Genomic DNA, 14,815 nt, shown 5'->3' with positions numbered 1-14,815 from the left:
ACTTGTAAACCTAGTAGACCTAGACCAGGTCTTGATTTAGGTTTTAAATGTACGATATTCTGCATCTGTCGTGTGTCATATTTTGTACATATTTGCAGCATAAATCTTGCTCCCAAAAAGGAACAGCTTTATAACTGTTCATTTAGTCTGTCTCTCTGCAGTGGTTATTTTAAGATGTTCTGGCCCACAGGCTTTATTAGTCAGGACAGCTGTATCATGAAATTGGTTGCGAGAGGGTAGAGACATTAGACAAACAATAGAGGCCGGGAAGAAGGTAGTAACAACCATGGACATTCATAGATATTCATAAACGTATCTGCCTAATAGTCAGATTGAATCACTTTGCTAGCAAATGCTAACCAGACTTACGTTCAAATCGCTCATTTACAAAGAAATGACTGGTGAAGCCAATCCCCACAATAAAAATATGACTGTCTCTAGATGATCGTAAATGAGTTCTGTTGTTACTAGATTTATAAGCAATAAGCTCACAAGATCAGAAATCTCAACTTAGCCTGTTGCTAACCAGTTTTGCCAGTTTTACACCATAATTATCATCCAAAATAAAACAGCCAAAGGTTTACACACTCAACAATGACTTTAGACAAGGCATTGACCTCACTTAAATGTGGTTGTCGCTTGATTATTCAGAACTTGCGTGTTTGTGCGTGCTAATGCTAACGGCTAAAGTGAAAACACACAAGACCGGCTCTGAAGTCCTTCAAATCTTATCAGACTAGTTGCGTTGCTAAGTAGCATGAGCATCGTGGCCACTTTTACTTCTTTATGTCTATGTTAACAACCACACATGTGCAGAACCTTAAACCACTACACCACTGGTAAGCGCGCATTATCTTTCTTTTTTTTTTAAATATGAATGTTTATATTTTGGTAACGTTGACAATTTACAAAAGTTATAAATGTTTTGTTTTATACAAACATTTATTCACAAAGATGTTTCAAAGATTTACATTTTTCTGATCGATTTATGTCAAGTTTTGTATTTATTTATAAGCTCTAAATATCAATACATTTCTCTATATATTTTATTTCGTTTTTTACCTAATCCAACACCACCTTTGCTAATTGTCCAATTCTGGTTTAGCTTAACCACTGTTTATTTCCAAAATCTATAGGTTATGTAACTTTAGACTGATATAATAATATATAATTACGATTAAAGCATGATACTTAAAATAAGGACCACTACTGTATTTTCCACATCATACGTTACTCTTCAAACATGGGGCCCCTGAAGAGAGCATCAACGTGGTTTACATTTCCATTTGACAGTTTTAACAAGTTCTTCGGGTTCAGGCGGAATCAAACGCCCCATTGAGGTGGAGATGTTTCCAGTTTGTGCTCCACACTGAGGAGGCACGAGGTGAGGAGAGCGCGGGGAGAAAAGGAAGCTCTGGCCCCTGTTCCCTTTGAAGACGAGGGCCCCGTGTTTCCTCTGCGGTCAAAGTAGCCGCTCTGCCGGAACTCTGGGCCGCGCGGGGGCCAGCACTCAGGCTTATATTTAAACAAGCAATACGGCCTCCATGACACTTCCACTCCGGGGTTATGGGGAGGAGACGAGGGCTCTGTGGTTCTGAGGAAGAGCAGGGCAAATACAACATGCTGCATTGTCTTTTCTGATCCTTTAGTGATTATTCTTTAGGAAATGTATGTTTTATTTGCTCTATCAGCGATTAAAACAACTTTAAAGGACACATATTATGCATTCATTGTATGTATTTACCAGTAAAGTAGAATGAAGTATGCAGAAGTGTTTTTATTGTTAAAATACTGTTGTAACCGTTTATGTTCTTTATTGAAATCATAAATATGTTGGTCGAATAAAAGCCTACCATTGCTATTCTCCTTTAAACATGTGCACAACCTGCCCCACATGTGCACAACCTGACTCACATGTGCACAACCTGACTCACATGTGCACAACCTTCCACACATGTGCACAACCTGCCCCACATGTGCACAACCTACCACACATGTGCACAACCTTCCACACATGTGCACAACCTGCCCCACATGAGCACAACCTGCCACACATGTGCACAACCTTCCACACATGTGCACAACCCGCCCCACATGTGCACAACCTGCCTCACATGTGCACAACCTTCCACACATGTGCACAACCTGCCCCACATATGCACAACCTTCCCCAATTGTGCACAACCTGCCCCACATGTGCACAACCTGCCCCAATTGTGCACAACCTGCCACACATGTGTACAACCTGCCCCACATGTGCACAACCTTCCACACATGTGCACAACCTTCCCCAATTGTGCACAACCTGCCCCACATATGCACAACCTTCCCCAATTGTGCACAACCTGCCCCACATGCGCACAACCTTCCAAAAATGTGCACAACCTGCCACACATGTGCACAACCTGCCCCCACATGTGCACAACCTGCCCCCACATGTGCACAACCTGCACCCACATGTAACCTTCCCCACATGTAGCCTTCCCCGCTTGTACACAACCTGCCCCCACATGTGCACAACCTGCACCCACATGTAACCTTCCCCACATGTAGCCTTCCCCGCTTGTACACAACCTGCCCCGCATGTGCACAACCTTTTTTATTTGTATTTATTCATTTTCCCATGCCATTACCATTCACGCATCACTCAGAGAACAGCAACAACAACAACAAAATTCGACAGAAAGAAAACATTCATCATCATCATCATCATCATCATCATCATCACTGGCATGTACAAAAGGAAAAGGAAGAAGATAAGTCCTGCTTCTTTCACAGATCATTAAAATGGAATAAAATAAAATGCCCCACATGTGCACAACCCTCTGTGTTCACGGCAGGAGGATGTGAGTGACAGGTGAGTATGAGCTGGGCTGAATACCTCGGAATGCCCAGGGAAAAGAAAATGTGATAGAATCTCTGTGCTTTAGAAACACAGGTATGACATCATCACATTTACAGCTTAATACTGGATGAATAATTCATCATCTTTTTCCACGTTAAAGTCAGTGTTATTTTCTACACTTATTTCCGTTTTGCCTTTTATAACATTGTTATTTCTGTAATTAATCACTGGAGATGGTGCTAAATTTTTTTATCATCAGTAATTATAATCAATTTATTATTAAATTAATTAATTAAATTAATTATAATCAGACTTTGACCTGCTTCCTGTGTGTCATTTGTCCCATTATCGATCTCACAGAGGAGTTTGTGTTGATCCTGAGCCTCACGAGTGTCTCAGCCTGGCTCACTTCATGGTCTCTTCCTGGTTTTGCTCCGCTCTCACGTTCATTTGGATTCACAATTCAGACAAATTGGGAAAGAGTTCGGACTGAGAACGTCCTCTTTAACTGGACCAGAGCTCTCTTCTTTGGTCCACATCAGAGTTCGATAGCGCGTTCACAATTACGGTACCCAGACAGGTTTCGTGAACGCACCCTGCCAAAGTTTGTTGTGGCAAGTTGTCGCTGCTTTTAAGTGTCAGTGACTCGCCGCTGTAGTTAAATATCAAAGTCCTCTTGAAGTAACAATCCTTTTCATGTTCATTTTCTGTGCTGTTTTCCATGACTATCTAACACTGGAGAGGCAACAGCATGAGGAGACGCCTTCAACATGGCAAAAACAACATATAAGTCACGTGAAACCCATTGACAGTGATGGAGACAGATGCCAGTTTAAGTGTGAACAGAGCAAACCCAGCAATGTTCTTGGACTGAACCCTGGTGTGTGAACGGGGGTCACTGCTGATTCTCCTGGCAATCTGGACACGGCAATTTACTGGGAATTATGTGTGAATGTGGCTCAATTAAGTCATATTCTGGTCACTGGTCGACCCTGGAACTCTGTTGTAACACAAATTCTGTTCTTCTCCTGCCCTTATTCAAACCAATGGGCCTGTTATTGTGAGTCAAAGCTGCTTCTTTCCTTTTCTTAGGAAGTGGTTAGTGACTGTTTAAATAAGACTCATTGTTTTGCTGCACGCTGGCTGTTTTGCTGGATGCTATTCTGGTCCTGTCTGCTCGGCACAGTCAGCTCAACCTGTCATTTGTGCTCCCAGGAATACGACTGTGGTGGAGCTGCCGTGTTCGAACAAAGAGAGCAGAGACCAGCTAATCACTGCTGAAAACTTGAAACCATTTTTACTTCTCGCCCAAAAAAACACTTTTTGAGTAGTTTGTTCCACAGAAAGAGATATATGAAAAGCATTAGTCAGTTTACCATGTTGTTCCCTCCCATATTTTATTCAACATGCTTGTTGTTGTTGCGCAAAGTCTCACAGTATTTAGTTTGTATTTTCTTGGACAGCTGCGCAGCATGTGGCACCTACACATTCTGGTGAATGGAGAGTTAAACCGGGACAACTCTCTTGAACTACTACTGGCTTGGGGGCTGCAGACACATGTGTGGTCCTTGCCCCAGTCTCATTTCCCAGAATTCAAATGGGTGTGATTGGCAGGTGGTTTAGCCAATCAGAGAAAGGCATGATCCAGCCGTTGCGACAAAAAAATATATTTTCAGTCAAAGGAATACTTGCCATTTCAACTTTGCATTTCCTCCTCCTTGGATGCAAGTTGGATATGTCAACCATAATGTAGTGTTAATGTCATGTTCTGTAAAAGAAAAATAATACTGCGCTTGCAAGTCCCATATTCTTGCAGAATTGACCTGTAGTGCATTGCATTGAGTATTTCATCAGAATCGCATTTTCCTTTTGAGTGCATAAAAATGTCTATAGTGTTTGTGTCTCGTGCTTGAATGATGTGTCTGACTCCCCCTGCTGCCGATTGTGGGAAGTGAAGCATTTTGGAAAGACACATTAGCAGCATTCCTACTGTTATTAGACTACACACTTCACTGTGATGTTGTGAACCTGAATATATTTAAGATTTTACAAACAAAATGTGCCCACTTGTGTATTCTCCAGTATAATTATACTTCCTGGCAGCAGATGTGAGGAAGGGCAATGCCACAGATTTTTTATTCGAAACCATAATCAAGTTATACTATGGGAAACATCGCAATATCGATCCGATACAGATACCAATGAATGTTGTACTAAAATACATTGAAACTTCTTGAAACTATGAACAATTTTACATTGGTCATCATTATTTTCTTTATTTCTTTATTTTCTACAATTTCTTAATTCACTTTGAAATCGATACCTTTCAATACATCTGTCAGTATATTTTGATATTTGGTATCGATCTGCCCATCACTAGTAGGCATATAGTAAACATTGGCCAAAATGGATGTAGATTACACAATAGTTATGATTTGACAATAAAGTTTACCTGCAATGAAGCCCTTCGTCCTGAAATGTTCAACTTTCATTGTTGATTCTGTCCTTACAAACTACAACTGATGCAACACTATGATAAATATGTACCACAGGACCTGCCAAACAAACATGAGAAGCTGCCATGTGCACTTTAACTTGACTCTATGTAGCACTTTCAGGTTTCAGAATGTTTGTTGTGGTGGCACGGTGGCAGAGCAGCTAGCACTTTTGCCTCACAGTGAGAAGGTTCTGGGTTCGTCTGGGCCATTTTGCGCTTGCTTAAGTTTGCTTGTTTCTCCTTGTGTCCGGGTGAGTTTCTTCCTGGCTTTCCATGTTCCTTCATCGACCCAAAACATGCATCACAGGTAAAATCCTCCAAAAAAGACCTGACCAAGACTAGTGACCGCTGCTCCTGACAGGTTTCCCCAGTGGCAATGAACGATGTGACAAAAGAAGAGAATGGGGACAATAAAATGTAGCTTAACCTTAAAAAATCCCCTCACGTCTGTGTTAATAAAAAAATATTGCTCTCCATGTGACACCTCCAGTAAATTTGATGCTGGGGGTCCATTTAATTGCAATGCTCTGTCCTTTTGAACAGAAGCTGGCAGTTGTAGTTTATGTGTCTCGGCGGGGTTTGCTTGGCTTCTCCTGCTAAAGCTAATTGAGTGTTGCGCTATCGTCCCTCACAAGCTGTTAATAGTTTTCAGTTGTGCCAAGTCTCACTAATCAGAGCCACGCTTTCTCCTGTTGTCTAAGAATATATCATTCAGCCTGCGGTGGGGAGGTAGTGCTCACGTGGTCCTTTACAAAGCCACAAGATCGGATCGGGCCTTGTTTTTGCGTCAGCTAACAGTGGAGTGTTGTTTTTCCTGCAGCCTTCAGATGCTGAATTTGTAATACCGAACACATCCATTGAATTGTTGTCAGTGGATTGTCAATTTCATGCATGTTTGCAACAGTTTCAGGTTATTTTATAGTCCTGAAAGTCCTCCACCTTTACAAATGCTTTCATAGCACTCTGGATTCGCTGTTAAAACCAATATGGCACTGATCTTGTCTTTTGCCATCAGTGAAGCTTTACTGTGTGTTCTATGCTTATCACTTTATTATAAACATCGTGATGTAGATGTAAATTTAGAGTAAAGTATGGGTGTTGGCACATTGTTGTTGTGGTGTTCTCTAATGAGTGGGAGGGTGATGAGCTTGGAATAGAGCCATTGCTCCTCTTTTTGAGGTAACTTGAGCATCTTGTTCTAATGACTCTGATAATCCTCCCTGGAGAGTCATCCAGCCTGTCCCAATTTCTTAATGAATAAAATCCTAATTGTATTTGAATTATACTCATGAGGCCGATTCCAAGTTTGAGGCGCTGTGAGACGTGACTAAACGTAAAATAAACAAGATACTTACTTCGGTTTATCCTCATCTTTTTCTTATTTTTGTTCACTTCTCTGCATCGCTCCACCACATTTCAACATGTCTTTGGGAAATGCATTGGGTTTTCCTGATGGTGGATGTAAATGCACTGGAAATATCATATTTAACATGAGTGCCGTAATATTTGCTCTCTTGTCCAATCATCTCTCTTTGATGCTTTGCATTGTGTCCTTGGGCAACACACTTCACCCACCTATGTGTGAATGTGGTGTGTGAGTGACTGGTGGGAGTCATTCCCTCAGTCCAGGGCAGATGTGAGAAGAGTGCAGATACAATCTCTTCAGGCTTACGCACAGCTAAACAGAATTGTTTTAGTTAGATTCAAACCGATTTGAGTAGAACCTGTCTCACATCATCAGGAAGACTGTTCCAGCTGCAAAAAACTGCAACGCAGATTCCCCATGTTTAGTCCTGACTCTGGCACCAGCAGGAGGCCGGTCCATGTTTAGTCCTGACTCTGGCACCAGCAGGAGGCCGGTCCATGTTTAGTCCTGACTCTGGCACCAGCAGGAGGCCGGTCCATGTTTAGTCCTGACTCTGGCACCAGCAGGAGGCCGGTCCATGTTTAGTCCTGACTTTGGCACCAGCAGGAGGCCGGTCCATGTTTAGTCTTGACTCTGGCACCAGCAGGAGGCCGGTCCATGTTTAGTCCTGACTCTGGCACCAGCAGGAGGCCGGTCCATGTTTAGTCCTGACTCTGGCACCAGCAGGAGGCCGGTCCATGTTTAGTCCTGACTCTGGCACCAGCAGGAGGCCGGTCCATGTTTAGTCCTGACTCTGGCACCAGCAGGAGGCCGGTCCATGTTTAGTCCTGACTCTGGCACCAGCAGGAGGCCGGTCCATGTTTAGTCCTGACTTTGGCACCAGCAGGAGGCCGGTCCATGTTTAGTCCTGACTCTTGCACCAGCAGGAGGCCAGTCCATGTTTAGTCCTGACACTGGGCACCAGCAGGAGGCCGGTCCATGTTTAGTCCTGACTCTGGCACCAGCAGGAGACCGGTTCATGTTTAGTCCTGACACTGGGCACCAGCAGGAGGCCGGTCCATGTTTAGTCCTGACTCTGGCACCAGCAGGAGGCCAGTCCATGTTTAGTCCTGACACTGGAGGCCGGTCCCTGAGGTCCTTAGAGTCCGAAATGGTTCATATGACACTAACATGTCCGAGGTGTACTTTGGTGCTAGGCCATGGAGAGACTTGGACACAAGCAGAGCTGCTTTAAAGTCTCTTCTCCGAGCCACAGGGAAATGTGGAGTGAATGTGTCATGGAATCAGACAATACACCAATGCTATTCCTTAACACACAGAGAACACAATTCAACTTAGAATATGAAACGACACAGAAACATCAGACTTTTGTGTAGCATGCATGGGAGAAAACGCCGGGCCGGGTCACCCGGCTGTTGTAAGCAGCCTGCGTGACCCTCCTGCGTCTCACACCGTTTTTTCTCATGCAGGTTGGTTTTATTAGATATTCTGGAATAGGCGGGTCACATTTCTCATTGGTCAGCTTCACATCAAGGCACTTGTCTTTTACAAACAGTTGGTATTTTCCGTTAGAGATAAGCCTTAGTGAATGTTTTACCCATTCTCCCCTGGGGTGTTACCCCCCTGGGGCAAACATTCGTTGGCCCATCTTTATGATACCTTCACAAACAAATGCAGTTTGTCACACATGCTGTTTTTCTCTTAGACTAATGATGCAGATAATATACAAATATAGTCATATCACTATTATGCAGATCAAATACATCACAGAAATATAATCATATATTTACATTTTATCACAGAATGACACATACTGGTTGGTAATTTTCTGTTGTCCATGGGCTTTGCCTGGATTCAGTTCTGTTAAACATAATGGATCCTCTGGCCCTGGCCTCATGTCAGAATATGCTGCATTATCTGGAAGCATGATTTACTGTTACAGCCTGCATTTCAAAAATATAAACATCTCCATGGGAATTTATCCAGAAATCTTGCAACACAAATTGAATTCAGGATGTGATTAAAATCTTACCCTGTCCTTTCCTTGACCAGTTACAAAAGGTCTTTATTCCAAATCTCATCTCTCCCTGGATTCCTCCCTGATGCTGCCTTATAAGTCATCAGAGCTAAGAAAGACATTCCTGGAGCCATTTCCCCTTCCAAACATTTCCAAAGCTTTAGAACCAGCTGCCAACCATCGTGTGTGCGTCTGTGTGTGCGTCCGTGTGTGTGTCTGTGTGCATCTGTGTGTGCGTCTGTGTGTGCGTCTGTGTGTGCGTCCGTGTGTGTGTCTGTGTGTGTGTCTGTGTGCATCTGTGTGTGCGTCTGTGTGTGCGTCTGTGTGTGCGTCTGTGAGCGTCTGTGTGTGCGTCTGTGTGTACGTCTGTGTGTGAGGACTGTGTGTGCGTCTGTGTGTGCGTCTGTGTGTGAGGACTGTGTGTGCGTCTGTGTGTGCGTCCGTGTGTGCGTCCGTGTGTGAGGACTGTGTGTGCGTCTGTGTGTGCGTCTGTGTGTGCGTCCGTGTGTGTGTCTGTGTGCATCTGTGTGTGCGTCTGTGTGTGCGTCTGTGTGTGCGTCCGTGTGTGTGTCTGTGTGTGTGTCTGTGTGCATCTGTGTGTGCGTCTGTGTGTGCGTCCGTGTGTGTGTCTGTGTGTACGTCTGTGAGCGTCTGTGTGTGCGTCTGTGTGTACGTCTGTGTGTGAGGACTGTGTGTGCGTCTGTGTGTGCGTCTGTGTGTGAGGACTGTGTGTGCGTCTGTGTGTGCGTCCGTGTGTGCGTCCGTGTGTGAGGACTGTGTGTGCGTCTGTGTGTGCGTGTGTGTGTGTCTGTGTGTGTCTGTGTGCGTCTGTGAGCGTCTGTGTGTGAAGCATTCTTTGTCCGTGTCACAATGTGGGCTTGCACCTGTCAGTCATGAGGAGATTAGAGAGGTTCAGGCCGACATGTCGGACAAACTCAGCGCCACAGAACGCTCACAGCTCCACAGGATTAAGCTCCCGCTCTGGAGGGCCAGAGCAGGTATCAAACTACAGTCAGGCTGAGGGGGGCACCACAAGACAAAATAACACACCAGGTTCAAACAGGATTTAAGTGCAATATTATAAACTTGGTTCTGGATTTTAGTGTATTTTGTGAAGGGAAATTGGAACTGAAATATATAAGATGTAAGATGTAACTTCCGCCACCTGCTTGTCTCCATGGAGATGTTTTTGTCTTCCCTGGAATGTTCTACAGAATTGCATGAAATGTGTCTCTATATTCAATGTATTCAATGGCAGCTGCTTCGATTGCTCTAAAAACCTGCATTCTTCCAGTGAGGGGGGTCATCTCTCCACAGAACTGACCTGCAATGTGGCCAAATGTCTCCATGGAGATAAGTTGAATACCATTGTACATTGTAGCAAAGCATGAAGACAAGCACGTGGCAGGCTCAGAATTGTCGTATGGTGCATTTTTACATCATAATATTGAATGACATTTTAGACGTTGTTTTGCGCTTGATAATTGGCAAGTGTCTTGTCAATATAATCAAGGTAAAACTTAGAATTTAAGCAATTTTGACATTTTGAGTTGAGTGTTTATCCACCAGAGGTTTAGTGTTAAATAGTATACTCCAGAGGGACTGTGATGTGTCATTCCAAGTGATACAGGTTTAGCAACAGGGATATGATTAGGGTCACGGAAGTCCTTAAGATTAGAGCGTTACATAGTGAGACTAAACAGCAACTGCACAAGAGGCTTTATCTGCACAGAAGACACTGGAGTTCAGGACCACAGAGCGCCGTGCATCTCCATCTTAAAGCTTCTAACCACTCGTTTGAAGACAGTGAGGTGAAGATTGTAAGCAGGAGAAGAGATGGTTTTGAAAGATGAGTTAAGGAAGCAATCTTTGTTCAAAAAATTAAAACTTTAAACCGAAATTGAGGTTTAAGATTAAATTACCAACTTCAATTTACAGCATTTTGAGGCCCTGGTCAGCCAATATGGGCCAATCAGATGCTAATCAGGTACTCATCAGTGGTGAGGGAGCTGCAGCCAACAAACATAGGGATTGCAGATTGAGAATAACTTTCGGATAAAAATCAAAACACCCTTTTCTATGATGGAACACTCCTGGGCAAATGAAGGATTACACCGACTTGTTTGCTTTCAGAGGTCAACATTTTTACCAACACTATAATGCTAATCCCTTAGAGATAAGGTGAGGAGCTCGGCCACACGGGGGGAGCTCGGAGTAGAGCCGCTGCTCCTCCAGCTGAGGTGGCTCGGGCATCTGTTCCGGGGCCTCCTGGGCGTCTCCCTCGGGAGGTGTTTCAGGCATGTCCCACCGGGAAGAGGCCCCGGGGAAGACCCAGGACACGCTGGAGAGACTATGTCTCTCGGCTGGCCTGGGAACGCCTCGGGATCCCCCCGGAGGAGTTAGAGGAAGTGTCTGGGGAGAGGGAAGTCTGGGAGTCCCTGCTCAGACTGCTGCCCCCGCGACCCGGCCCCGGATAAACCGGCAGAAGATGGATGGATGGATGGATGGATAATGCTAACAAACAGTAGCATGCTAACGTATATAATTAGATGCAGACAGCACAGTGGTCTTATTTTCATCCTAAGAGCTGCTTTTACAATATATCTGTACTAGGCTGAGCATATTTTGATACATGAACATTTTGAACAGGTTGTTGTTGTTGTTGTTGTTGTTGTTGTTGTTGTTGTTGTTGTTGTTGTTGTTGTTGGTGGTGGTGGTGGTGGTGGTGGTGTTGTTGTTGTAGTTGTGTCCCTGGGCAAGACACTTTCATAATAACTATGGGGATGGATGTTACAAGAAGAGCATTAATAAAATTGGTGTATGACTCTGTTTTTTTCTTTCTTTTAATGTTGTTTCTTCTCTTTCTTCTGTCTTAGAACAAACGTTCTTTTTCCTTTCTTTCTGTCAAAACAAGCAAAAAAAGTAAGCTTGAAGTTTCCCAACACAACAATGATGAACAATGATGAAATTTAAAAGACTCTTCATAAGAAACGGTTTGTTTTCCTCCTCAGAGCGACTCATCACCAGACTCCTCCGCTGTGGCCCCGCCCTCGCAGCAGGGCGTGGAGGATCTGACCGATGCTGTGGCAGGTCTCCGCACGGTGGAGGAGGTGCTCAAGTACCTGGAGCCGGAGCGGTGGCAGCTGGACATGGAGGAGCTCTACAGGCCCAGCTGGCACGTGCTGGGAAAGTCCTTCATCCACAACAAGAAGGCCAGAGGTGGGTCACTATCACCCGGGCAGTTACTATGAGCGGTGTGACCAAATCCACGTGGTATTATCACCAAAAATGCTATTCTTTTTTAAATAAATTAAATAAGAAATGTAAGACATATAACCTAATTTGAAAAGTTAAGTGCAGACAAAAGAGGATATTGAATAAAATGCTACTGGTATAATTTCTTATGTTAATATATTTATCATTTCCATACTTTTCGTGCTATACAGAGCTCCGGAATAAAAGCCACGGCAACTAAATTTACAAAGAAAAAATATATTGTCCATATACAGGCCGCAGGTGTTGTAACATGAGATATTTACACATAAATAAAGTGTACTATAGTGTACTATATGTACGCCAGTTGTCTTTTGAACAGGGGGTCTCAGCGCACCCCGGTCCACTGCGCAGCAGATCTAATTAGATTAATTTCTCCCTCTCTCTGTCCTTGATGACTCTGTGTGAGCTGATTTACCTGTGTCTTCACATCTGGTTCATCTGCTCCTGAGCTCGTGCTTAGTGAGTGTCACGTTATAACATGAGATATTTACACAGAAGGATTGTTCCATGGTCGTGATGCACATGTTGTCTTTGAGTCAGTTCTGGCCAAGAAAGTCTCATTTCAATGCAGCGGATTGTAAACTCCAGACCGCCGTATATTGCATGTCCGCGCTTCACGTGTGTCTTTATGTTTCGCCGTGTATAGATTCACTTCCTCAATCGACAAATTTCTCCCTGAACATGAGTCTGATTGTAATAAAACACTTAATATAATACTAAATATACGTGTCCCCTGGACAGTGACCACTTTCGTCTTCTTCTACAGTCTGTCAAACGCTTGCACCTCCTGCTAGAGTGCCCCCGGTGGCTTTTAGCTAGTCAAAATCTATAAATAAAGAAATGCACCGTTGTATTGGCCGCCGGGCTCAAAGCGTGAGTATTCATGCCATTACATTTGTGATTGACAGTTAAAAAGTAGGAGTCTGCACATTATAAAAGCCAGAAGCTTTGACATTTGAGAGAAGACTATAATGGACCAGTTCATATTTCAGAGTTTTAAACTTTATACAACACAATTTTTCTAATTTTGTAATTGTACCAACTAAAAAATCTCAATTTAGAATCAATTGCAAAATATTGTGCAGCCTTAATTAAAATAACTTATTCAAAAACATGTTTATGCTTACATTTGTGTTTTAATTGGTTCTTAAGTTGATTATCCAATCAGAAATCAGAATGTGCTCCTCAAAAGGGCTCTCTGGGACTTGTTTCCCGTGGATGACACCTGATGCCATTCCAGATTCAGTTCTTATTGTCCTGCACTTTTAAAACACGACACTACAGACAAAATAGAAAAAAAAGATTTGGTCAGTTTGCGCACTCATATGCGTTTTCACCTGGCAGCAACAAATCTGTCCAACCTGCACCTAAAGATGTTTTATAAGTTAATTTCCCCCTCTTGCATCCATAAAAGTGTAACGTTATAATTTCACAGGCAGTTTTCTCAAAATGTTTGAAAAAAATCACCTAACTTTACCATTTTGTATTTTTATGGATCGTACTGAAGTATCTGTGGGTTTTTTTTACTAAAAAAAAACATTTGACAACATTAGAAATAGATTAGAAAGAAATAAGCCCAAAGTCCCCTCTGTAACTTGTTAGTATCTAATTAGCCAAAAAATAATTAGACAACACATTTAAACATTGCTCTATGCTTTTTCCTTTATGTTCCAAATATGTGCAATTTTGGCCATAATTTTTCATATCAAAATAAGAATGTTATATGAAAAAACCTTGTAATACATTTTTCTCTTACATTTATTTGAGTAAACTACAGATACCAGCAGTGTCTCGCCTTAATTTTTTTTGGCAGAGCTGGTGAATTCCAATGAAGTTCTTAGTGTTCCCTTAATTGTTCCTGCAGGAGCTGACCTGAACCTGTTGCGGGAGGAGGTGCGTCTCTACAGCTGCACTCCCAGGAACTTCTCTGTGTCTCTGCGCGAGGAGCTGAGGAGGACCGACGTGATCTTCTGGCCCAGCTGCCTCCTGGTGAAGCGCTGCGGGGGGAACTGTGCCTGCTGCCCCCATAGAGGCTACGACTGCCAGTGTGTGCCCGCCAAGGTCACCAAGAAGTACCATGAGGTAGAGTATATCTGTTATAGTGTAGTGTGTGCCCGCCAAGGTCACCAAGAAGTACCATGAGGTAGAGTATATCTGTTATACTGTAGTGTGTGCCCGCCAAGGTCACCAAGAAGTACCACGAGGTAGAGTATATCTGTTATATTGTAGTGTGTGTCCGCCAAGGTCACCGAATCATCATTTCTCCACGGCGCCTTCTGCTTATTTTTAACCATTTTAGCCTTTATAGGGGCGATGGTGTCCAGAACATTCAAAACACTAGATGTAACAGAGTTCAACAAATCATTTACATTAGAACATGAGACATTTTCAAAGTTTATCATTTCCATAAACAGTGCACCTGTGCCATCACTTATGTGTCTCCTCTGAACAACTGCAGGACCAACCGGAGGTTGGGGAGAAACAGACAGGTCAAAGAAGACACAGAAATGATCAGACAGAGCAACATCGATCACATTAACATTTGAAATATTTACCCCCTTTGTAATTATGAGATCTAGAGTGTGTCCTTTGCTGTGGGTGGGGCCTCTCACATGCTGAGTAAGACTGAAGGTTTCAAGGACAGCATCAAGCTCTTTAGCGTTTCTGTCACAAATATTATCAACATGTACATTGAAATCACCTGTAATGACCAAACCATTAAAGTCTGTGCATATGACTGAAAGCATCTCAGTAAAATCATCAATAAAACTTTGGCAGTGCTGGAGAGGCTTGTATAAAACAATGAAGAGAATG

At 43.2% G+C, this 14,815-nt stretch overlaps 1 protein-coding gene across 1 annotated transcript in view; it reads left to right on the top strand.

Moving 5' to 3' along the window:
• pdgfc (platelet derived growth factor c) overlaps positions 1 to 14,815 on the top strand; it is a 155,508-nt gene that overhangs the window by 133,779 nt on the left and 6,914 nt on the right. Inside the window, exons 4-5 of the mRNA XM_072434637.1 lie at positions 11,737 to 11,944; positions 13,866 to 14,083. Of these exons, the coding sequence (XP_072290738.1) occupies positions 11,737 to 11,944; positions 13,866 to 14,083 (426 nt within the window). The remainder of the gene's footprint in view (positions 1 to 11,736; positions 11,945 to 13,865; positions 14,084 to 14,815) is intronic.

This window comes from Eucyclogobius newberryi, unplaced genomic scaffold (assembly GCF_026437365.1).
Source record: "Eucyclogobius newberryi isolate DKJ021-1_F unplaced genomic scaffold, fEucNew1.0.hap1 SCAF_11, whole genome shotgun sequence".
In the NCBI taxonomy this organism is placed as follows: Eukaryota; Metazoa; Chordata; class Actinopteri; order Gobiiformes; family Gobiidae; genus Eucyclogobius; species Eucyclogobius newberryi.
This window is presented reverse-complemented; position numbering and strand designations above follow the sequence as displayed.